At 43.5% G+C, this 26,501-nt stretch overlaps 1 protein-coding gene across 4 annotated transcripts in view; it reads right to left on the bottom strand.

The window, feature by feature from the left end:
- smtnb (smoothelin b) overlaps window positions 1-24,610 on the bottom strand; it is a 276,452-nt gene extending 251,842 nt beyond the window's left edge. For all 4 annotated transcript variants that reach the window (XM_048555897.1, XM_048555894.1, XM_048555895.1 and 1 more), the window contains exon 1: window positions 24,101-24,610. In XM_048555897.1, coding sequence (XP_048411854.1) covers window positions 24,101-24,151 — 51 coding nt within the window. In that variant the 5' untranslated portion in view covers window positions 24,152-24,610. The remainder of the gene's footprint in view (window positions 1-24,100) is intronic.
- Between the last annotated feature and the right edge of the window lie 1,891 nt (window positions 24,611-26,501).

Genomic DNA, 26,501 nt, shown 5'->3' with positions numbered 1-26,501 from the left:
AACCATAGTGCTATAGGTCTGGAGTCACACGTAGGCCAGACTAGGCAAAAACAGTAACATTTACTTCCCAAAAAAAGGGGAAAAAAAAAGTGAGCCAGATGGACTTTGCTCCCCCCCCCCACCCCAGCATTTACGTGATTGATTGCTGTCAGCGCACTGTTGCAAATTTTTAACATTTTCATATTTCACCACAAGATTCAAACCCACGTCCCAAGAACTTTAGCCTGGGTTTCTCCATTACTATTCCAGTGACATGGAGAGGTGATGACATTATAGAAATGCAGCGTTTCCACAAAGCTAGATGGTGGAAAAAAAAATCAGAGCCAATCTTTACATATTTAATTTACAAAGTTATATTGCAAGCATACACTTCCCAGCCCATCCCCATCTGCATCAAAGTTAAAGACCCACATGCTCCTGAGGTGTGCTGAGACATGTCTGAACAGTTTGATTTTAAAAAATCCACATCTAAGCCAACCAACCACCACCACAGTTTTAGTTTGTGTTGATTCAATGTCTGCGTCTACAGAATTAAGTGAATCACCAATTAAAACTGCCAGTTACAACACACAGAATGGTTATAGCACAGGAGGCCATTCAGCCTATTTATGTCAGCACTGGATCTCCAAGTAAGCAATCCCCTAGCATTAAATTGGGAAAAAGGAGGACACACACACACAATCTCCCCGGCTAAAATTTGGAAACATCAATCTAGCAAAATTACAAGTAGGATCTAGTCTGCATTCCACAAGTTTATTCACATTTCCTTCTGCTGCATAAAAGGTGGTCAATAATGGCATGGGGAAAGGTAGTGAAGAAAGGGTTAGGGACAAATTAAAAACAGAGTTGCAGAGGGAAGCAAGGTATTACAGCCTGCACTTCCTACCTCTCGCTGAAAGCTTAGAGGCTATTGGTGGAAACTGCAAGCTCCTTCTCGTGTGAAAACCAGTTCCCCCACCCCATTGTTCATTTGTATGTACAGAAGGTTATTACAAACAACTGAATGGCTTGTCCCCAAAACTGTCCATATAGTACTTTTCACCTACTAAAATCACCAGTGTTTCCAATTAATCAATTTACACACAAAGCCCAGCAAGGAAAATGCAACAACACCAAAAGTGGGAAAAGGTATGGAACGGGGGAGGGTATTAAAATCAAAGTGGAAATGGAAGGAGAGATAAGGCACTCTGATCCTTATGATGCCCACCCCTCAAAGAGAGAGGGAGAAGACTGGCCAATGCATGCTCCTTCTCCAAGGACTCACAGGCATTAGTGTGGCTGCAGATTAGGGGGAGACAGACAGGCAATTATGACCTCCCTCCAATGATTGCTGCCTGGATCCATTTATGGTTACCTTGACAGGTCCAGCAGCAGACCCTCAAGGATATCCTCAGATTTGCCCACCATCCTCCAAACCAGATACCGAAAGAACAGGAGCATGGGCTTTAGGGCAACCAAAAGCATAACAAGATATTTTTCAAATAGCAAAGAGCAGGGTAATTGCCCCAACAATACAGGCATGGTTCATGGACTCCACAGCACCACAAAATAAACCAGCGGGCTGGGAACCCATGAACCACCTTAGCCTACAATTGCACAGAGCTGCTGAATGAAAAAAAACAAACAGTTTGTACATATTCTCTGAAGCCATGTCCTCAGAGATGTTATTACCCACGTCTGGAGAAGGTGGGACCTGGCCCCAAGCATCCTGGAAGGGGCCTCTGCCAGGAACCTAAAAAACAAGCAAACATTCACATATGCACAGACCATAATAAAGCGATCAACCACTCCCCTTGACAGAATTGAATCCCAGTCTCCTGTGACAGGCAGGGATACTAACCACTATACAAATAGAGGTGCTTCCAAACTTGAATTCACAGGTTCCTCAGATATTTTCTCAACCTTGTTAGAAGTTTTTGCACACCTCTGGAGCAGGTGGGACTTGAAGCTAGAACCAATTTCTACTCCACTCCAATCCTGTGGACAGGTAGAGGCAATGCCATGTGTTGTAACTAATATCAGATGCTCTTAATGTCAAAAAAGCTTATGCAATTTTTTAGGTTCAAAATCCTGCATCAATTGAACATTAACAGATCACATTTTGCCTTTTCAGGCAACAATCTGATTCTTTTGTAAATGCTGCAAATTGCACCTGCCACGATCACATTCTTGGAAAAAAAATGAATTCCAGGCCTTAACCAGTCAGTGCACTGAAAAGTTTATTTTGCCTTTTTTGCTAAATTTTAATTGTGTGCTGTCATTCTTGACTCATGACTGAAAACAGTTTCTACTTACCTAATCTGTCCACACACTCGATTTTAGATTACCTCCATCAAATCTCTTCATAGCCTTTTTCTCTCTAAAGGATAAAAATTTTCCAATCCATCTTCGTAAGTGATGCTCATCACTAGAGCCATCCTCAATCTTGTCTGCACTCTATAATGCCTTCAAAAATCCTTCCTAAAATGCAGCACGCAGAACTGAATATCATACTTCAAATGAGACTAAAAAAATAACTTAGCTTGTACACACTTAGCTCCCTGTCTTTTCTGGCAAGTAAGAAATGAGACTCAAAGGCTAAAATCTCCTGGATGGATCACCACTGTTCTGAATTATGAACACTCAATTGTAGCAACCAACTGGTCCTGCAATTGAAGGCTAAGTAATGAAAAATGAAAGCTAAAATAGATGCTTGCTCTTGGTTTTGGCAAATCAGTCTGGACTTTAAGTGCATTATAAATAGACAGAAAGAACAACACACACACAATGTACCTTTTTGGGGTCTTTACAGCACAATCAGAAGTGCCTAAAGGAGACAGATTACCGGATTACCTCTAATACAGACGTTTAATTGGATCGTGTGTAATTTCTCACCCTTGTATTTCTTTTGTCAGGTGCACCTAATGAATGATTGTTATTTAAGAAGAATTTGCTTTAATATTAGAACACTGCACAAGTCCCAGTAAAGCTTTTAAAAGGAGAATGTCTTCTCAATTTAATATTTAAAGAAAACTTCCCCAGCTTTTAAATGTTAATTCAAAATTAAGCAGTCTGAAAATTTTGAAGACTCCAAGTTCCCTCAACTAAGTTTAAAGTTGGAGCAGTCTAGATGAATAACATACTTCATTTAGAAACAGAAGATTATACATTATTAATCTTTCCATTTAAACTATGCACTTTTTACAGAAGATCATGACATCAAGCATAATTCAAATACTTTCAAACCATTAAAACCAAACATGGTAGGAGGAGATTTAATTCATAGTGTAGTTTTTACAGAATGTAACCAATACTAGAGAGAATAGTTAATCTGCTAAAACACTGCTTACAATTTTAATTGTCAGTGCGAAAACCTCAATGAAATTTTAAACTCAGTTTGTCTTTCAGTGGTACACACTAATATCTAGTAGGAATAGGCTTCACAGAAGGATCAATAGGAGAATAACTCCTTTTTTCCTGTTTCGGTACTGTTCAACCTCAAAAAACTGAATTAAAAACAACTTTATAAACTGACTGAATTATGTAAGAAAATGAAGATCAGACAGACAGAATCCACTCCACCACATCCCTGTCCCCAACATCCTTACTTTGCTCTTAGTACACTAGACTTAGTCTCTCCAATGCAGACCTTATTTTAACATCTTTTTCCACTGTTAAGGATCCCATCATCTTTTCCACTGGGCCTCTGCTGCTGTGGAAAGTATACAAAACATTTCCAAATATTACTCAGTTCTGAAGAAGGACCATGTTGGACTCCGTTATTCTGTTTCTCTTCACAGCTGCTGCCAGACCTGCTGAGTTTCTCCAGCACTGATTTTATTTTCGATTTTAGCTTCTGTAGCACTTGGCATTTAACTGACAGGACCACATGTTGGTTACAAAAACCAAATAGTCAGGTCTGTTCACAATGCCAAATCAAGTTAACAGTTTATTTCAAAGGCATTTGGTCATGCAATCATTTGATATCATCACCCTGACCTTGTCAAGTAATCACTGGTCCTTGTAAGCACTTCCGTTGGGCTATCATGGAGCCCTGCCTGTTAGAGGAAGTCTGACATTCCTGTTTTTGCCAGAGAACTGGCTCTGAGGGAGCCGGGTCAGAGTCAAGCCATGTGTAAATAAAAGGTGACTTAGTGACAACATATCAGCCTCTGGAATTAATTTAGTACCAATCAAGTGGGTTGCTTTATTCTGAAAGGTTTCAAGCTTGAATACTGTCAGATTTGAAATCAAGCAAGTGGGGAGTATTCCATCATCATATTGACTTGTGCCTTCAGATGATGGCTAGCTTTTGGGGAGTCAGAATATGAGTTACTTGCTGGAGTAATCCTAGCCTCCAAACCTGCTCTTGTCCTTATTCTTTATTATACCCCCATTTCAGTTTCTGATCAATGGTCACCCTCAGGATATTGCTCGTCCAGGGTTCAGGGACAGTATCACCATTGGATGTCAAGGGGTAATGGTTAGACTGTATCTTACTGAAGATAGTCATTGTGTGGCTTAAAATGTTGTTTACAACTTGTTAGCCCAAACCTATTGTTCAGGTCTTGCTGTATTTTGAGAGATTGCTTCAATACTGGAGGTGGTGCAAATGGTGATGAACACTGGGATGCTCAATTGATTGACCTTCTCTTCAGGTCAGAAGTTGTGCAATGAGGAAGCCATTGAAGATGGTTGGGCCTAGGACATTAACAGAGGAACTCTTAGAGATGTCCTGCATGTGAAATCACTGACAACCAACATCCACAACCATCCTCATTTTTGTTAAGTATGCCTCAAAACCAGTAAAGAGATTTCCCCTGATTTGTACTGAGTGTAGTTTTACACGGGCTCCTTAACACCCCACTCTATCAAATATGCTGCTCAATAGTACTGTTAATGACAACTTCCATCTTTCAAGCTGGCAAAGCTTTTCTTTTAAAAGAATTTGGGATGCAAGGATTGACAAATTGGGTGCAATTACAAAGCAATGCTAACTTGCCAGTGCTTAGCCATTAATTAGCATATTGATTCACGGGCAAGATGAACGTGGCTGGTGCACGAGCAACATTGTACCCAGACGCAGCATCAGTCAAGGGGTTGACAATTGTAGCATGAGCCAGGGCTACAGTGGCCCTTGATTTCCAGTAACCAGCCTGAAGGCAACCAGACACTCAAATGCACAGGCACATAGTATTCCAGGATGTAGGAATCATGGCAATTGCCAAAAGTACTAATGGTTACCACAGGTTACCCAAATATTAGTGGGCTAGATTCCCTTCTTGATGAATTCTTCAGCATGGCCCTTCCAGTATCACATGCACAGCCTGGTCTGCAGTAAACACTGCATCCGGAAAGGAAGTGAACCAGTGTGACCTGGCACAAATAGCTTTATTTATTACTATCCAGGCACATTTGTGGGTTCTGAGAGATTCCACACGGTCCCCTATTGCTCCTGGAAAGGAACCAGGGACTTTCACAGCTGTTGGGAAGAGGACAGCCTTTCACACCTGCAAGTTATGCCACATATCAAAACCAGCAAAGTTGGAGGAAAATGCTCCTGATGACAAAACAGACCTCACCAGACTTCACAAATCCCTCTATAACCGACATCACAGAGCCACACAAGATTCCATCCATTAAGTTGGAGATAATCATGTTAAAAATCTGAAAACCAAGACACCCTAAATGAAAGGCATATTCCTGTTGACAAGAAGTGGTTTATGTATGTCTCTATAGCCTCTCTGATGTTGGGATTTGCAGCTGCTCTATTTTCCCATTTTTCAAATCCCAGGCAGTCTACCTTTAAGGAGCCGCACATATACTGAGCTTTATAGCATGGTGTCTGGCAAATTTTTTTTTGGCATAAAAACTTCAATCACATACATAGGAGTTCAACCTGTTACTAAGTGAGCATTCTTGAACATTTTGATGTATAGAGCTGTTTAGATTAAAGATAAACATAAATGCATTTTGAAAATTTCCATCTCCCTGCTTTTAACTCTTAGAAAATGGTTCTCCATGCAATAGCATGCCTCTAGTACCTCACTCAGGCATTGGTTCTTTATGCAAGATGTTGCCAAGCTATTCAATGACTGGCACAGAGAACAGAGGAGGACAAACAAGATTTATTTTTCAACCCAAGACCCACAACCTACATCTTGCAACTGGAATTAATGGAAGGGCCACAATCAGGCCTGATGATTTTCACCCTTTCCTAAACTAGGAGTGCTGCAAAATATTTACAGCACCCTTTGGATCATATTTCCTCACCTAAAAAAGATCAAAACATAACAGTGAGCTCTCAAAGAAGTATTGGAAATTCTTGAAACCTCCAAGTGATTATATACACTAGAGATATGGTTCAACTTATCCATGCAAAACTGAAATGCTCTCATTTTCTGCATCTCAGAGACTCCTGACTTACATTGAATTGAGATTTGTGCCAACTTGGAAATTTAAAGAAATGATTCCATCCCACTTCAGTTCTAAGTTTACTTAGCATTTTTCAACCAGACTCTAAACCTCTGGCTCTGAATAGAAGGGGAGTTTGGAAGCTAACGTCACATTATATTTACTTATCATTTCAATAATAGAAATTTACACAATCAGAATACCAGTAATAATCAAAACTGATTACAACCCCTTAGCAGCAGCAATTTATTTTCAAATAAGCACAATTTGGAAGATAACCTAAACATGTTGTTATTCCAATAAAATATCCATTGTCTTACAATTAAAGAAAATCTTATTACAATTCCTCCTCTTGGCACCTATTTGTTATTGCACTGTGCAACAGAGCCAGATTTACCAGCAGGTTTTAAAAGTTTTATTCCTCACCAGCCAAAGAAGCAGGATGATGGTAAACTGGCCATGCCAAAGCTGAGAATGTCATGGGGAGTGCAGCAAGTCTAGCTTCGGTATTCGCTTTCAGCTTTAAGCAGCAACACCATTTGAAAAAGTGTGTACACAAGGGTATGGGGAGTATCAAATAAGCTGCTGATACTCATTACATCAGCTCATTCAAAGACTCTCATTGGGCAGGCAATATATTTATAGCAATATTTGAAAATATACTTCCTCCTAAAATATGTGGCTTCGTCAAAAGAGAACAAGCAACTCCCAAGAAAACACCTATAATGCAGAGTGTTCTGTAGACTTCAATATTTTTAAACCTATATATTTTTATGGGTACTTCAGCAAGGATATTGCACATCCCATGAACATTTGAAATAAATTAGATCACTTGGAACAGGTTCTGCTACAGGCTTTAGTATCCCGTAACAAAAACATTTCCCAATAGAAACAAGAATCGTTCAAACACTGCAGCAAAACAAAAGCAAGGTTATCAAATGCATTTCACAATAAATAACCCATTAGGTTTATGAGGAGCTAGTTTTTTTTCCCCCTTATGATATCTCAAGTTTGTTTATACCTAAATAATTTGTTCATGCCAAGACAGCATGTTTAAAAGTTTGAATCTGTTCACTCAAATCAAGAGCTGTTGCCAAAAGACTGTTAGGTAAAGTCACTACTGTGGAGTTCCAGATTCAACTCAAACAAGCAGGTGACAGTGGATTTTAGATAATAATGCCTAACATTTTATTCATGGACATTATAAAATTAATGTCAGTTTCGAAACTGAACACAACATTCTGGTGCAGCTCAAATATATTTAAAGAGGGCAAAATGGGCCATTGTTTGTGTATGTCCAGTCAGATCACCTGTATAGTACAAGTTTAATAATGAGCCAGAGACCACCACTTTAAGACCAGAAAATACTTGACTCACTTCGAATTACCAAACAGAAAGGGAAACTATCACAAAAATGTGAACAGGTTTCATTCTGCTACTATCCAGTCATGACACAACTAGTATTTTGTGCTACTGGCATGCTGTTGTCAATCCACAAAGCTGATGTTCTGCGTACCGCACAATTGAGCAATGTTTTCCATACATTCCTGAGCCAGTGCAATGTCAATCATTCTCAGTGATTGTTGTTTATTTCAATCAGCCATACTTCTCGCTGGTAATAGAGTGCAGATCATACTCAGTCCATGCTTGGAAAACCCAAGACAATGTCTACTCGTTAGATATGATTCTGTAAATGGCCACACTTGATAAACAACAACTGTATGCAAAGCTAATACCATATTTAACAAATTAATTGGAGCATGGAATTGGCTCATTTATACTTGCTAGTAGTGCATACACTGTCTTGAGATGAGTTTTGGCCTCATTTTCTTTCAGAGACTGGGTGGCATGTAGTCTATGAAAAGATAGACAACATGAGGCCTTGGGTTTTTGTTTTAAAAGTTGGAACAATAGAAGCAGCCCGAGTGGATGTGGTCGAGTTGTACAAATCGAGGATTTTAAGTTTGCTTTCAGCAGTTGTTGTTGGGGTCTCAGCAGGGTTGGAAGACAGTGAATCTCTCCCAGTTGCTACGAGTGGTCTCAGAATTGTCTTTGGTTCTTTGCTCCTGGGATGGAGAATTGCATGCGAGAGAAGCCAGTTTTCTGAATCTGCCTTTTTGCCAAGGGTGCATTTATGGGATGTTACTATATTGGAACAGTTAAATTAGTAATAGTTACTTTATCTATTATTCTGTTAAAGATTTCAAATACAATTGTTAGCCCAACTTATTCTTTACTTTGTTGTATTTTAATTATAGTAATTGAATAAATGGTGTCTTGCCTCACGTTGAGTAGTTTAACTGATGGAATTACAGCGAGAACACAGCACCTGACATTAACCTTTAAAATTAAAGAAATGGTTAGGAGCCAGTGTACCTTGACATTTTGGAGGGGCTCCGGACTGGTCATAACATCACAAACCAGTTCTCTGCAAATTGTAGTTCTACGCTGTAGCCTTGACTTTTTGAATTACCCAGAAGCACGGGAGCCGATTGTTCCCCATTAGTTGTTTCAGATTTGTTCCTTAACCAGCAGTGACTTGCCAACCAACCACGAGTCCTTTTCTCCAGGGAGGTATAAATTGCAGAGACAAAAATATCAAATTTGAAACTATGGCTTGAATACAAAAGGCACATGTTCAACAAGACTCTTTTCAGCAACTCACTAAACACTTACTAACCAAACTTGATAAAAGCTATCTAAAACAAGCTACCTTTGACAAAGGAGTACAGATGAACAGAAAAAGGTGCGTGAGAAGAATTATGATCAATACAAAGTCTGGCTTCTAAGAAGAACTGCTTTGTTTTATCAACAATTCAAGTTTGTTTCCAAACTTTAAGACTGCCTTCTTTACAGGTTTCTACAGACTAGGTTTCAATGGCTTTATTTAGTTGCATCAATTTTGTATAGGGCAATTATCCGTAGTATTTGCAAATTAACCACTGAACACAAACTAGCTAGCCAATCAACACATTGGTCAGAATTCGAAATCCAGGGCCTTAATTAAGAGCCAACCAGAACACCATTGATTAACTTCAAAGAGAGAACAATACAGCTCAGGAACACGCTCTTCAGCCTCCTGATTCTGTTGACCATCATGCTGTTATAAATAATTCCATCCGTCTGTTATGTATCCCTCAATTCTCTGCCTGTTAAGAGACAGTGATGCCCACGGAACTTTGTACTTAAAAACCTGGATTCTCTCTACAGCTATATTTGCAGCTGGGTGTTCTTGAAAAGAGAAAGCAGTATCCATTGATATGAGATAATGGGAACTGCAGATGCTGGAGAATTCCAAGATAATAAAATGTGAGGCTGAATGAACACAGCAGGCCAAGCAGCATCTCAGGAGCACAAAAGCTGACGTTTCGGGCCTGGACCCTTCATCAGAGAGGGGGATGGGGAGAGGGAACTGGAATAAATAGGGAGAGAGGGGGAGGCGGACTGAAGATGGAGAGTAAAGAAGATAGGTGGAGAGAGTATAGGTGGGGAGGGGATAGGTCAGTCCAGGGAAGACAGACAGGTCAAGGAGGTGGGATGAGGTTAGTAGGTAGATGGGGGTGCGGCTTGGGGTGGGAGGAAGGGATGGGTGGCTCATCCCACCTCCTTGACCTGTCCGTCTTCCCTGGACTGACCTATCCCCTCCCTACCTATACTTTCTCCACCTATCTTCTTTACTCTCCATCTTCAGTCCGCCTCCCCTTCTCTCCCTATTTATTCCGGTTCCCTCTCCCCATCCCCCTCTCTGATGAAGGGTCCAGGCCCGAAACGTCAGCTTTTGTGCTCCTGAGATGCTGCTTGGCCTGCTGTGTTCATCCAGCCTCACATTTTATTATCTTGGAATTCTCCAGCATCTGCAGTTCCCATTATCTTTGTGCTAAACTGTCGATTTACAATGAAAATCCTCAAACCTCAGTCTTTTACTATCTAAAAAGTGCATGAATGAGTCTGTTAAACAGCAAAGAACTTGAGTTCTGACAACTGTATGTTTGCCCTGTGCCAAAGTTGGCAACATCTTCTCCAGACAGGGAAGGAACCTGCAGTGGAAGAGTTACTTAATCCACATAGGTACCAACTACACAGTCAAGACAAAGAAAGAGGTACTGCATAGCCAGTACAAGGAGTTGCTTCTTAAAATTAAGAAAAAGAGAACCGCAAAAAGGGCATCTCTGGATTATTACCTTATCCCAGATACAACATGGCATAGGGTAAAGCAGATTAGATAACTCAATGCATAGTTTAAAGGCTTGTGGGAAATGTGGGTTCTACTTTGAGCAGCACTGGCATCCCATGGAGATAAGTAGAGTCTGAAACATAGATGCTGAGGGTGGCCTTTGCTTCAAAGGGTGGAGTTGTTGAGGGTCTCAAAACTAGAGAAGTTAAGACAATTTTAAACTAATAATGCAGGCAACGAATCAAATTTGGAAAGAGTCCAGTAAATCAGAAAAGAAAAACCATAAAGAGAAAAAAAGTGAGTTAGAGAAAATAGTGAACAGACTGACAGGAAGAGAGAGATTACAAGTCTAAGAATAAACAAACAGATGAGAAATTAGAAGAGAGTAAAAAGGAAAATTCCATCCCCTGTTCCCAATTCCTCCGCCTCATCTGCTCCCAGGATGAGGCATTTCACTCCCGCAAATCCCAGATGTCCACCTTCAAGGACTGCAACTTTCCCCCCTGCAGTGGTCGAGAACACCCTTGACCGCATGTCCCGCAACACATCCAACACCCCGCCCCTGCCACAACCCCTCCACAAGGATCACACTCATTCTCACATACCACCCCAGCCGCCTCCGGATACAACGCATCATCCTCTGACACTTCCGCCATCTACAATCCAGCCCAACCACCCAAGACATTTTTCCATCCCCACCCTTGTCTGCGTTCCGGAGAGACCACTCTCTCCGTGACTCCCTTGTTCGCTCCACACTCCCCTCCAACCCCACCACCTTCCCCTGTAACCGCAGGAAGTGCTACACTTGCCCCCATACCTCCATCCCAGGCCCCAAGATGACTTTCCATATTAAGCAGATGTTCACCCGCACATGTGTCAATGTGGTATACTGTATCCACTCTGGCTTCCTCTATATTGGGGAAACCAAGCGGAGGCTTGGGGACCGCTTTGCAGAACACCTCCACTCAGTTCGCAATAAACAACTGCACCTCCTAGTCGCAAACCATTTCAACTCCCCCTCCCATTCCTCAGATGACATGTCCATCATGGGCCTCCTGCAGTGCCACAATGATGCCACCCGAAGGTTGCAGGAACAGCAACTCATTCCGCTTGGGAACCTGCAGCCCTATGGTATCAATGTGGACTTCACAAGCTTCAAAATCTCCCCTTCCCCCACTGCATCCCAAAGCCAGCCCAGCTTGTCCCCACCTCCCTAACCTGTTCTTCCTCTCACCTATCCCTTCCTCCCACCTCAAGCCGCACCTCCATTTCCTACCTACTAACCTCATCCCGCCTCCTTGGCCTGTCCATCTTCCCTCGACTGATCTATCCCCTCCCCACCTATCTTCTTTTCTCTCCATCTTCGGTCCGCCTCCCCCTCTCTCCCTATTTATTGCAGAACCCTCTCCCCAGTCCCCTCTGTAGGGCCTAGGCCCGAAACATCAGCTTTTGTGGTCCCGAGATGCTGCTTGGCCTGCTGTGTTCATCCAGCTTCACACTTGGTTATCTAAGATAAAGCTAAATGTTCCGTGTAGAAGTTTCACACTCCTTGAACAACATGGTGTTGGCATGGGAAGAAAAAAAATAAAGTCACTCAGACTTCAAGTGACATTTTTCCAACATCAGGCCCCTGTTTGGTGCCTTTTGTGCAGCCTAAGAACTGGTCTTGCTACTTAGTGGACACAAAGCCAGGCAATGTTGTGTTATCAGTTAAGAGGGTGGACATATTACAGCACAGTAATGGTACATCATAATCACACCTTGAGCAGGTGCGACCTACCTCTGCAGTAAACACATCTGAAGTGCTTGGACCAAATGGCTAACGTCTTAAATTCAAAGAGCAATAGGCCTCAGTTCAGTAAAAAGGTCAGAGAAAGTTCAGCCACGACAGTGGCACTGTCCTCCACATCGATGATGGTATGGGTGCTGCCTCAGGCAGCCACAAGGAGCTTCAGCAGTTCATTAGCTATATTAACACCTTCCACCCAACTCCAAGTTCACCTGGATCATCTGATACCTCCTGCTCCATCTCCACTGACCACCTCAAAACCGATGTTTATTTCAAGCCTACCAATCACCACATTACCTAGACTACAACTCCTATCACCCACCTTCCTGCAACAATGCGATCCCCACTCAAATTCTCTGCATCTGCTCCCAAAATGGGGTGCTCCACTCCCAAAACTTCAAGGACCACAACATCTTGCCACACTTCCACCCCCACCACCCGCTGAAAATGCTCTTGACTGCATCTCGTTTCCTGCACCTCTACCCAACAAAACAAAGACAATCCCCCTTGTCCTCATCTATCACTCCACTAACTTGCGTATCCAACACATCATTCTCCTTCATCCACAATCTGACCCCACAACCAAAGATATATTTCCCTCCTACTCCTATCCACCTTTTGTACGGACCTCTCTGCATCTCCCTCATCTGCTCCACATTCCCCACTATCTTTCCCTGCAACCGGCAGAAGCACTACGCCTGCCTCACACCATCCCCCTCACTTCCATTCAAGGCACCAAGCAAACCTTCCACATCCGAGACAGGCTCACCCACACATCTGTCAATGTGGTCTACTGCATCCGCTGCTTCTGACATAGGCTCCTCTATGTTGGAGAGACCAAGCAGAGGCTCAGAGGCCACTTGGTTGAGAAGTTGCACTGTTCGTGACAAACACCACCACCTTCTGGTCATGAACCAGTTCAACTCCCCCTACAACTCCATGTCCATCCTGGGCCTCCTCCAGTGTCACAATGACACCAAACAGAAACTGGAGGAGAGGCACCTCATTCTGCCTTGGGAGCAGACAACTCACTGGCCTAAATGTGGCCTTTACCAGTGTCAAATCTCCTCACCACCACCCCCAACCCAGCTCATCCCATGACCAACCCTCCCCACCTCCTTGACCTGATAACCTGTCCATCTTCTTTCCCACCTATCCACTCCTCCCACCTCACTGACCAACCCCTACCACTCCCTATCTGCCCTCACCTGTCACCATCCTGCTTACCATCCACAGCCCCACCCCTCCTACTTCACAGCACCCTTAGCCCCTCCCACTCCATTTCTGAAGGGTCCCGACCTGAAACATCAATTACCTGCTCCACTGATGCTGCCTGGCCTGCTGTAATCCTCCAGCTCCACACTGATCATTGACTCTTGCATCAGCAGTTCTTACTATCTCAGACAAAGTTCTGCTTTCTCTCCACAGTTGCTGCAGACCTATTGAGTTTCTCCAGCAACTTCAATTTTGGCTTCAAGTCAACAGTACTACACAGTCAAGGTGCCCCAAGCAAAGTCCACTCAATACAGGGACTTGGGCATGATCAGTCATCCACCTGGAGCAATTGTGGACAGGGGGCCATCTCAGTATACTAACAGGGGGCTACAATTGGTCCTGGGCACCAGTGGACTGAATACAGAATCAGTTTCTGGGTTGTCTGATTCTTCAGTCAAAACAATCCACGCCAAATAGGATTCCAAACTAAGCAAGTCACACCTGTCTGCTCCTGGTCAGTATCCCTCAAAACCATCCCCATTCATGTACTTAAAGTCTTTGAAAGATGGACACGGGCACAGTTACAACACTTCCCCACGAAATTTATTCCACGAGCACACCGCTGAAAAAATCTGCCCCTCATTTTTAAAACATCACTCTCCTCTCACTTTAAAAAATGTACCCCCAGTCTTGAATGGCCCCATCCTAGGGAAATGACACTTAATATGGAGGGGGAATTCAGCACATTACTAAAAGTGATCTGTAAAATGAAAATGACTGCAACCATGCCTGATGTGGTTAGAACTACAGCCATTTGTGAAGAATGCCATTGTTGACTGTTCTTATTGCTTGTGATCTATTCTGTTCCTTATGTTCAAACATGACTGTTGGACTCAGCCACAGTAGTTATGGCTGTCACTGTTACCGCCATGTAGCAGAGGTGCAGGATGATAGAGAAACAAAAATCAAATGATATACTGGCCATGCTAGTATTCAGGGATGTGCAGATTAGGTGGGTTATGGCAAGGGCAGGGGGAGGAAGGGAGAGAATAAGTGAGTCTGAGGGTCAACGTGGACTTGTTGGGCAGAAGGGTCTGTTTCCACACTGGAAGGATTTTATGATTTCAAAATGTGCTGGCTAGTTTTCGACCAGCAACAAATGCCTTCACCACATGAAGGGGCCCTCAGGATGCATCAAAAAGACAGAGGGATCACAGTCATTTGTCCTCAATACCATTTCCACTGAATCACACAGACAGTTTCTCTGAATACTAGCTGCTGGAACAGGGCCCGTGACCCAAATGATTGAATGGACATCCTATCCTAGTGGATGCCAGGTTACTACTGCATTGAACTTTTATGCAACTAGCTCCTTCCAGTGAAGGAAAGGGGAAACCTGTCATCTTTCAATTGTCCACCTATAAAATGAATCAATACTGTGACCAATGAAATTTGTGCTAGATCTCAGGTTTATTTCCCTGCATTAAAGGTCAGTACTGTAGCTCAGTGAGCAGGTTTTACATCTCACTTCCCTCCAGATTAACAGCACATCAACTATACAGCTTCACAGTAAGGTCATATTATAAGTGCAGCCAAGTTTGACAACAGAAAAAGATTCTAATCCAAAGTGCATGTGATTTGTGATCACCAGTACCACTTCTCAGGAAGCTTGCATGTGGGATTCTGGGAGTTGCCACAACTGCCATGGTCCTGCTGCTTTGAGTGGCCAGATGTCATACAAGGCTGCTTACTGGTTGATAAGTGATGGTTCTACGATGCTGGGTTGCAGTAGGCATGGAGGAAAAAGTAGCAGTGATTTAGAGAGGTTTGCAAAACTGAATGTGACAATGAACCAGTGAGGTCTGTGGCCTGACATAAGCTGTAAGTGGCTTAGGAATATGTAGTAACATATGCAAGCAGTACTACCCATGTGTGATGCAAAGCACTGATTTGTGCACGGGCTGTAGTACCACTACATGGATGATGAAAGGCAACTTCAAACTGCCATTGCTTGATTGGCTTGAAAACCAGGATATCCCCAGCCATAACAAATACTTCCAGCTATGGCGAGAGAGAGTGCGAATTTGATTAGCATCAGACAAGGAGTGCCACACAGTTGGGGGGCTCATTGTTAATGGGGAGGGTTTGGGATGATAGCATGAGAAAACTCATTAGGCCTCATGGATGAGAGGCCTGCAAGATTCTGTCTTTTGGTTCTGAATGTTAGTATATATGAATGCACACATGAATTTGGACTTTTAAAGCAAACAGTACAGGACATTTAGGAAAGACAGAAGTGAGGAAAAAGAAGGAAGGGCTTTTAGTTAATGACATCAGCACATTAGAGACAGGAATGGCCCAAATTCAGGAAACCAGGATGTGGAAACCATTTGGAAAGAGATAAGAAGTGATAAATACAAGAAGTCAGTTGTGAAAACACTGCACAGGCCCCCAATTCTAACTACTAGGGTGAACATAATAGAATATATAAAAAAGGGAGAGAGTGTGTCAGAAAGACATGGCAATAATTGTAGAAGATTTTAATCCACAGGGTCTACAAAAGTCAGAGGGGTTAAGGTAGCCTAGATTAAAAAGGAAGAGTTGCCATAGTCCTATAGTACCATAGGGGCTGTTCTTCCATTAAAAAGGATGACTGGTGGTGGTTTAGCTTGGTCACCACATTTCACATGAGGGGACAGGTAGAGAGGGAGGATCCATCATGGTAGGATCAGCCGGTGCAGGAATTGAACTCATACCATTGGTGTTACTTTACATAGGCTAAACATCAGTTAGGTTGCATGGCTGGTTTGCTAAGTTAGGAGCTCAGAGGCTTTCAGGATGGTTTCCAAGAGCAGTATCTTCTGAAACTAATCAGAAAGCAGGGCAGACAAGTCATGATATTGGGCAAGAGGAGATTAATGAATTATTTCATGGTGAAGGCACCCCCTAGGCAGCAGTGGCTGTAATATGATTGAAATTTTACATTCAGTTTTTTTTTGGGGGGGGGGGGGGGGGGGGAAAGAACAGAACGAGTCCAAGACTTTTTTTCTTAAAAAAAGGAGAACACAAGAGCAACTGACAGCATGAAAGCAAAGCTAGCTAAATTGAACAAGCAAATTAAATCAAAGATAGATTAGTCGCAATGCAGTGGCATTTAAGGGGAGATTTCAGAATTTTTTTTCTGATTCATCATTGCTTGTTGGCCAGCATTTATTGCCCATCCTAGTTGCCTTTGAGAAAGTGGTCGCGAGCTGCCTTCTTGAACCACTGCAGTCCATCAACTGGAGGTTGACCCACAATGCCATTAGGGAGGGAATTCCAGGATTTTGACCCAATGACAGGTGAAGGAACAGCAATATATTTCCAAGTCAGGATGGGGAGTGACTTGGAGGGGAACTTAGAGATGGCAGTGTTCCCACATGTTTGATGCCCTTGTCCTTCTAGATAGGAGTAGTCATGGGCTTGGAAGGTGTTGGAGGATCCTTGGTGAATTTCTGCAGTGTTTGTCGTCAATAGTACACACTGCTGCTACTGAGCATCAGTGGAGGAGGGAGTGGATGCAGTGCCAATCAGGCAGGCTGCTTTGTCCTGAATGGTGTCAAGCTTCTTGAGTGTTTGTTGGGGCTGCACTCATCCAGGCAAGTGTGGAGTATTCCATCACACTCCTGACCTGTGCCATGTACATAGCGGACAGACTTTGAGGAATCAGGAAGCAAGTTACTCACCAAGTAATCCTAGCTTGTGACCTGCTCTGATAGCCACTATGTTGGTGTGGTGAGTCCAGCTGAGTTTCTGGTCTTTGGTAACCCTCAGGATGTTGATTGTGGGGGATTCAGTAACGGTAACGCCGTTGAACGCATGAAATAGATTCATTGCAATGAGAAAGACAAAGTCAAAGAAGGAAAAAAGGTCATTGTCCATAGTAATGAAATGTGAGGCTGGATGAACACAGCAGGCCCAGCAGCATCTCAGGAGCACAAAAGCTGATGTTTCGGGCAGAGACCCTTCAGAGAGGGGGATGGGGAGAGGGTTCTGGAATAAATAGGAAGACGGGGGGAGGCGGACCGAAGATGGATAGAGGAGAAGATAGGTGGGGAGGTAGGAGGGGAAGGTCAGTCCAGGGAAGACAGGCAGGTCAAGGAGGTGGGATGAGGTTAGTAGGTAGGAAATGGAGGTGCGGCTTGGGGTGGGAGGAAGGGATGGGTGAGAGGAAGAACAGGTTAGGGAGGCAGAGACAGGCTGGGCTGGTTTAGGGATGCAGTAGGGGAAGGGGGAGATTTTGAAGCTGGTGAAGTCCACATTGATACCATTGGGCTGCAGGGTTCCCAAGTGGAATATGAGTTGCTGCTCCTGCAACCTTCGGGTGGCATCATTGTGGCACTGCAGGAGGCCCATGAGGGACATGTCATCTAGAGAATGGGAGGGGGAGCGGAAATGGTTCGTGACTGGGAGGTGCAGTTGTTTGTTGCAAACCGAGCGGAGGTGTTCCGCAAAGCGGTCCCCAAACCTCCGCTTGGTTTCCCCAATGTAGAGGAGGCCACACCGGGTCCAATGGATACAGTATACCACATTGGTAGATGTGCAGGTGAACCTCTGCTTAATATGGAAAGTCATCTTGGGGCCTGGGATAGGGGTGAGGGAAGAGGTGTGGGGGCAAGTGTAGCACTTCCTGCGGTTGCAGGGGAAGGTGCCGGGTGTGGTGGGGTTGGAGGGCAGTGTGGAGCAAACAAGGGAGTCACGGAGAGAGAGTGGTCTCTCTGGAAGGCAGACAAGGGTGGGGATTGGAAAAATGTCTTGGTGGTGGGGTTGGATTGTAGATGGCGGAAGTGTCGGAGGATGATGCGTTGTATCTGGAGGTTGGTGGGGTGGTGTGTGAGAACAAGGGGCATCCTTTTTGGGTGGTTGTGGCGGGGGCAGGGCGTGAGGGATGTGTTGCGGGAAATGCAGGATGAAGGGTCTAGGCCCAAATCATCAGCTTTTGTGCTCCTGAGATGCTGCTTGGCCTGCTGTGTTCATCCAGCCTCACACTTCATCATCTTGGATTCTCCAGCATCTGCAGTTCCCAATATCACAGGACATTGGTTAGGCCACTTTTGGCTTGGTCCTTGCAATTCTGGTCTTCATGCTATAGTAAAAAAGTTGTTGTAAAACTTGAGGTCACAGAAGATTTACAAAAGATGTTGCCAGGGTTGGAGTGTTTATGCTACAGGGAGAGGCTGAATAGATTTGGGCTATTTTCCTTGGAGCATCAGAGGCTGAAGGATGACGTTACAGGTTTATAACATGAGGGGCATGGATGGGTGAGTAGCCAAGGTCTTTTCCCTGGGGTAGAGGAGTCCAAAACTAGAGGGCAAAGGTTTCAGGTGAGACAAGAAAGATTTAAAATGGACCTAAGGGGCAACTTTTACAATCAGAGGGTGGTGCATGTATGGAACAAGCTGCGAGAGGAAATGGTGCAGGCTGGTACAATAACATTTAAAAAGGCATCTGAAGGGGTATATGAAGAGGAAAGGTTTATACAAATATTGGCCAAATGGGACTAGATTAATTTAGGGTATCAGGTCAGCATGGGCAAATTGGACTAAAGGGTCTGTTTCTATGCTGGACAATGTTGTGACTATAGAAAAGGTGTCTAAGTAATAGATAATTAGAGCTCAGGAAGTGGCAAATGAATTAGCAGGTATTTTGCATCAAACAGACAGAATACAAGTTTCATCCTAGAAGTAGCTGTAAAAGTCAGAACATGAAAAGAAGGAAACGCTTAGCACCAGAAAAGTAATAGGTTTTAAAAATTTCCCAAAACTGCTTAGATTTGGGGAAGGTGCCATGGAATTAAAAATAGCAAAAAAAGACAGAAAGCAGGAAGCTAACGGACTAGCTTACCATATGTTATTGGGAAAGTACTGGAAGCTGCAAGTTACAGTGGGGCACTTGGACAAGTTAAAGGTAAAAAGGTAATCAGACAGTCAACATGTTTTCGTTAAAGGAAAATTCCAGTTAACCAATCTTTTGGAGTTCTTTGGCAAGTGAAATATGCCTTGGAAAAAAGGACACCAGTGGATATACTGTACTGAATTGAGAATTATCAGATCAGCATAATCTTATTGATTAATAGAACAGATTCAATGAGCAAAATTGTTTCTTGCCTTAGGTACTTCCAGAAAGCGTTTGATAAAGTGCCATATGAAAGGGTTTTACAGAAAATAGAGGCTTATGATGTAGGGGGGGAAACATATCAGCATGGATACAAGATCAACCAGCTAATAGGAAATAGAGTAGGCATACATAGGTTCTTTCCTGGATGACAAATTGTAACAAGTGGCATGTCACAAGGATTAGTGCTAGAAACTGAACCATTTATTGTATAAGTGGCTCAGATGAAGGGACTGAGGTAATGGTTACTACATTTGCTGATCACAAAAAAGGCAAGTAAGCACACAAGTTGTGAATAGCACGTGAGAGGCTACAAAGGTATAGCTAAATTAAGTGATCAGACAAAAGAATAGTGTAAAATTTGTCCATTTTGACAGGAAGACTAAAAAAAAGCACATTACCTTAAGTAGAGAGTGCAGAGCTGGGAAATACAGGGCACATGTATCAGAAAACCTAGTATATTGACATCAATTGGTTAGGAAAATTAACAGTTGTGTTTTTTCTGGGAATTGAACACAAGTTTAAAAAAATTGTTTCAGCTATACAGGGCATACGTGAGATCATAATCCAAATATTATGAGGTATTCATAGAATTCCTACTGTACGAAAGCACACCATTCAGCCAACAGAATCCACAATGCTCCTCTGAAGAGCATCCCAGCTCAACCCACCCCACCAACCCTCCATTCCCCATGGCTAATCCACCTATCCTGCATAACTCTGGACACTTCAGGGTAGTTCAGCATGGCTAATCCACACAACCTGCACTTCTGCGGACAGGGTTAGGAAACGAGAGCACTAGGCACACACGGAGAATGTGAAAATGCCACACAGACAGTCATCCAGGGGATGACTTGAACCCAGGTCCCTGGGACTGAGGCAACTGTGCTAACCACTGAGCCACCATGCTGCCCTCTGTATTGGTCACATAGTTGAAGGAAAGATGTATTGGAAAAGTTGGAAACAGTTCAGTACTTTTACCAGGTTAATTTATAGAATGGGTATATTGAATAAATAAAGTTTGGACAGACTAGGCTTATATCTGTTTGAGGTCAGAAGTGCAAGAGGGAACTTGATTGAACATATGCAAGATACTGAGGGATTTTGACAGACTAGGTGTTAAGGACGTTCTCTCTTATGGGAAATCTAGAACAAAGGATCACCATCTAAAAATAAGGGATCAGTCATTTTAGAAATATGAAGTTTTATTTTGCAGATGGCCATGAGTCTTTGGAACACCTTTCCTGGAAAAAAAAGGGGGTGGAAGCAGAACCTTGGCTTGAGAAACTTTAACTCAAGACACATTCCTGCTTACCTTTTGAATACTAATAAGACAGTCATATTCACCCTATTCTGGTTGGGTATCAGGACAGGCCTGAGTGACCAAATGGTCTATTCATGCTCTTTGTTCATATTCTGAAGGTTAGAAATCAGTCAAAGGATATTTGACTACAAGAAGGAGAGAAGAAAAATCAACACACTGCTTAGCCAAAAACGAATGCAAAAACTAGTGAGCACAATAATGATGGGTATTTGGGATGTGGTACAATTAAGGACAAAGTTTTCAACAACTTAATGGAAATAGTAAGTCAGCCATGAGTGCATTGGAATGGCCAAAGTAATTAGGAAAACTAATAGTAAGATAATAAAATGTGAGGCTGGATGAACACAGCAGGCCAAGCAGCATCTCAGGAGCACAAAAGCTGACGTTTCGGGCCTAGACCCTTCATCAGAGAGGGGGATGGAACTGGAATAAATAGGGAGAGAGGGGGAGGCGGACCGAAGATGGAGAGTAAAGAAGATAGGTGGAGAGGGTGTAGGTGGGGAGGTAGGGAGGGGATAGGTCAGTCCAGGGAAGACGGACAGGTCAAGGAGGTGGGATGAGGTTAGTAGCTAGCTGGGGGTGCGGCTTGGGGTGGGAGGAAGGGATGGGTGAGAGGAAGAACCGGTTAGGGAGGCAGAGACAGGTTGGACTGGTTTTGGGATGCAGTGGGTGGGGGGGAAGAGCTGGGCTGGTTGTGTGGTGCAGTGGGGGGAGGGGATGAACTGGGCTGGTTGAGGGATGCAGTGGGGGAAGGGAAGATTTTGAAACTGGTGAAGTCCACATTGATACCATATGGCTGCAGGGTTCCCAGGCGGAATATGAGTTGCTGTTCCTGCAACCTTCGGGTGGCATCATTGTGGCAGTGCAGGAGGCCCATGATGGACATGTCATCAAGAGAATGGGAGGGGGAGTGGAAATGGTTTGCGACTGGGAGGTGCAGTTGTTTGTTGCGAACTGAGCGGAGGTGTTCTGCAAAGCGGTCCCCAAGCCTCCGCTTGGTTTCCCCAATGTAGAGAAAGCCGCACCGGGTACAGTGGATGCAGTATACCACATTGGCAGATGTGCAGGTGAACCTCTGCTTAATGTGGAATGTCATCTTGGGGCCTGGGATGGGGGTGAGGGAGGAGGTGTGGGGACAAGTGTAGCATTTCCTGCGGTTGCAGGGGAAGGTGCCGGGTGTGGTGGGGTTGGAGGGCAGTGTGGAGCGAACAAGGGAGTCACGGAGAGAGTGGTCTCTCCGGAAAGCAATCTGACCTATCCCCTCCCTACCTCCCCACCTACACCCATCTTCTTTACTCTCCATCTTCGGTCCGCCTCCCCCTCTCTCCCTATTTATTCCAGTTCCCTCCCCCCATCCCCCTCTCTGATGAAGGGTCTAGGCCCGAAACGTCAGCTTTTGTGCTCCTGAGATGCTGCTTGGCCTGCTGTGTTCATCCAGCCTCACATTTTATTATCTTGGAATCTCCAGCATCTGCAGTTCCCATTATCCCAGGAAAACTAATAGTGTTATTTGTTTTTCTCTGGGAATTGAACACAAAAGTTGCTGTAGCAGAATAGATGAGGCAAGCAATGTTACTGAGGTGTAAGACAGTGGTCTTAATGAGGGCATAGTTACATCACATTTCGCTATTTTAAAACCCACCACATTCTAATTCTGGACAGCATTCTTTTGCTATGACGGAAAATTTGTTCTCCATTCAACTAATGCAGATTTTAGTGAATCGGAGCTGACAGATGATATGTAATGCACTCCAACATTTGTACCATCACCGGCATGGTAATTATTTACAGTTACGCCAAAAGAATTCTAAGAAAGCCGTCTCTACGTTTCCGAAGCGACCAGAACTGCTGAATTCTACAGTTTACCTTTTGATCACTGACACTATGTTGCCAAACGAATGCAGATCAGGCTACACGCAGAGGGGAATGTACATGTATTTCGCTAATCCACCTACAGTTAAATGAAATATTCAGTTCCAAAGAAATTATACTGATGTCAAAATATAAAACTTGCTTCCTCTACAAATGCTGCCAAAGCTCCAGAGTTTTCTAATTGCAGTTTTAATTAAGCTGTCCTTCCTCGAAATATTTGCACATTAGGAATAACTGTCTAACCGCGATGCGGTCATTGTGTAGATTTGCAATTCAGTGGTATTTCTAAATATCCTTAATGTGTTAACCGATTGCGCGTTGTTTCTCCAGCAAGACGCAATGCTCCCCAATTAGAAAACCAAAAAAACACAAACTTGGTCGAGCTTATAACAGCGAGTTCGACATACAGAACGGCGAGGTTTAACGCGCCAGTTTACCTCTGCAGGAACAATTTCAAACATATTGAATTCGTCGTGGCATGGCCATTAGAGCAACACTGGGCTTCATATGAAGCCCAGAGATTTAAGCCGACTCCTTCTGAAGTTAATTGTAGCCGCTGCCTTGGCCCAGCTCAAACCTCGGACCCTGTGCCTCAGCAGGTCAGGTTAACTAGTTCTTAAATTGAACATTCCTTCAGAGCGTTTAAATCGAAGAGGACAGGCACAGAATATTCCGATCACAGTTAAATACTTAATACTGTAGATCATGAATATAACAGCTGTTGGATATCAGGTCAAAATACAAAATTTTAACTTCTTAAGTTGTATCTGCTCCTTTCCGCTAGTATAAGAGACTGGCCTGGTGAAAGTGTAGCAAGGTTCGTAGTCGTTTCCACATCTTAAAAGACTCTGTATAAACAGTACCGGGTGACATTCCACATTCTACCGCTCGAGGCCCTAACATGCCCCGAATCCTTCCAAAACAAAAGGCAAAGTCACGGAAGCCAACTCATTTTACAACAAGTGCCTATAGCCCCTGCTGCATCGTTAGCCTGGCGTGGCACCTCCCCCCACCCCGTCACCCATCGGAATTATTGCTCAGGGTCACGTTCTGCAACCAGGTACACAGCGGAATTTAGTACTAAGCCGCCGCCCTGGCACATTCAGCAACAGCAACGCAGATCCCAGTACCGGGTTCGGACAACATGTTAGTCCCAATCAAATGGATCACATTTTCTCACCAGCTTCCGGAGGGCCGTTTCGTCCAGAGCGGAGTAACGGTCTGCCGACATGGTCAGACTGGCTCAATACCCCAGAGGATCGCAGGATGACTTAACCAAGAGGACGTTCTCTTTTGCGGAAGTTCGTTTCGCCCGAATCACCCTCGATGGTCTTGGCTGTTGGATTTGAAGTATACTCAGACTCAGGTAAGTAGATCGCTGTCACTTGGTGGCAGGAGGCAGCCGCTGACAGTTTGATTGCTGCAGGTACGGTGGGTCTTTGATCCCGCAACTCGGTCAACGGTCCGACAGAGGTGGAGCAAGAAAGAACAAAAAAAAAAGCTCGTCTCTTCTCAAAAGCAAGATTAATTAAACGTTGAGGGAGATCTGGCGATCCAGCCGATTCTTTACGATTTTTTCCGAACGTCTACACACCCGAGGAACACCAAATCCGCGGGAGGGTCTTCCTTCTCCCCGGGTTCAGACTCCAGGCAAACAATCCAGAAAACGTTCCACTCGCAACCGCTCACCTCAGCTCGAGCTTCAAATAACGACCATCCCCGTCAAGCCCCGCCCACCACCCCCGCTATTGACCAATCGCGTCTTGATGTACCCCACCAGCTTCTTTGTGATTAGTGCACGGATACCAACGGTCGCGTTGACACGCCATGGCTCGGCCCACACCTCCCTGTGCACCTTCGGGCGGTGGAGTTTGTCCGCAAGTCATCGTTATCATTTCTCAGGTTATATTGCTGATATGTAGAGACACTCAACCACAAAAAAAGGAAGAGCCAAGTCCAGGCTATCGGAAAATTAGAAACAGAGAATGCTAGAAATGTTCAACAGATCTCGCGGTGTCTCTGGAAAGAGGAATAACAGTTCATGTTGAATGCCATTATTTAGCATAAAATTATGTTTTATCAGTCCAAAGCTTTTTCATGAGTTGAGGTATCTCCGACTGTTTTACAGTGAATTTTAAGAATACCTGCTGTAATGTAGGAGACATAGCAGGTAATTTGCACATAGCCAAACCCCACAAACGGTGAGCTAATGACCAGTTTTTATTTTTGTTAACCTTACTTGAGGGATGCATTATAAATAAGACCTCGTGATTTTCTTCTAAATAGTGTCATGGAATCTTTGAGGATGGAATTTCTCTCAGCTGGATGCGACCTACCACATAAAGACCTAGTCGTCATAACACATGCTACACTCAGAACAAGTTGGTTTGTATGAGATCAGAGACAATGGGAACTGCAGATGCTGGAAAATCTGAGATAACAAAGTGTGGAGCTGGATGAACACAGCAGGCCAAGCAGCATCTTTAGGAGCACAAAAGCTGACGTTTCGGGCCTAGACCCTTCATCAGACAAGAGGATGGGGAGAGGGTTCTGAAATAAATAGGGAGAAAGGGGGAGGCGGATCGAAGATGGATAAAGAGAGGTGGAGAGAAGACAGACAGGTTAAAGAGATACTGCCTGACAGCTGACACTCTTGTAACCAATTGTATTCATACCTATACTCAAGATCCACTGAATGCAAGTCGTTTTATCGGAACCTAGAGTTCCGAGGGCAATTAAAAAATACCCTTATTGCTGATTCAGCTGAGATCAACCAAATGAGCTAGGGATAAATCTGTGAATTTTTTAGTGCATGCAACTCAACGGTGAGTAACTGAACTACATTGCACAAGTAGATTACAAAACACTTGGAAAAGTATGATCCTGGAAACAACAAATTAAATTAATAGTGTACACTCATTCCATCCATTTTATCTAAGCACACTTTGACTAAATCTGACATGGAATTTGTTGTTTGTGTTAAGAAATTCTTGCTTACATATTTGCTGAATTCACCCTTCGTGAGGTTTGGCCTTTGCCACTTTTTCGGGCTTACATTGAAGTTGTATTCCACATTTATATTATCAATAAATTTCAATATCTTGTTTACTTCTTTAGGCTTCCATTTCAAAACTAAAGTGTCCAGCTTTTCCAACTTACCGCTCAGTTTAAGGCACAAGGGAGAAGAGCTGTGGTGTGTTTCCATTAAACCTTGGTTCTTAAAACTGAACGCAATAATTGAAGGTGCTATCTAAATAAAAACTGCTTTAGTTTGATATCTTTTGAGCTGTAATTCAACAACATTGTTGTATTTTCTTTCGTTTATTGCTACTCCGAATGATTTTACACGGTAACCGACAAGCCTACTATCAACACCGATTCTATTTATTTCTATCCATAGTACAGTTATGATGTTCACACCTTCTACTGTGCTTATTGAGCTGTAATAAATTTTGTCTGCCATTGTTCTTCGCATTGATAGAGATATCCACTATTTTTTATGTTTTTTTTCATTTCTAAGTCAAGTATCTGCTGAGTACTGCGTACCTAGGAATATATTGGCCCATGATTGCACTTATCAT

The sequence above is a fragment of the Stegostoma tigrinum genome, chromosome 26, assembly GCF_030684315.1.
Source record: "Stegostoma tigrinum isolate sSteTig4 chromosome 26, sSteTig4.hap1, whole genome shotgun sequence".
NCBI classification, from domain to species: domain Eukaryota; kingdom Metazoa; phylum Chordata; class Chondrichthyes; order Orectolobiformes; family Stegostomatidae; genus Stegostoma; species Stegostoma tigrinum.
Note: the sequence above shows the minus strand (reverse complement) of the source record. Positions and strands in the feature narration are given on the sequence as shown.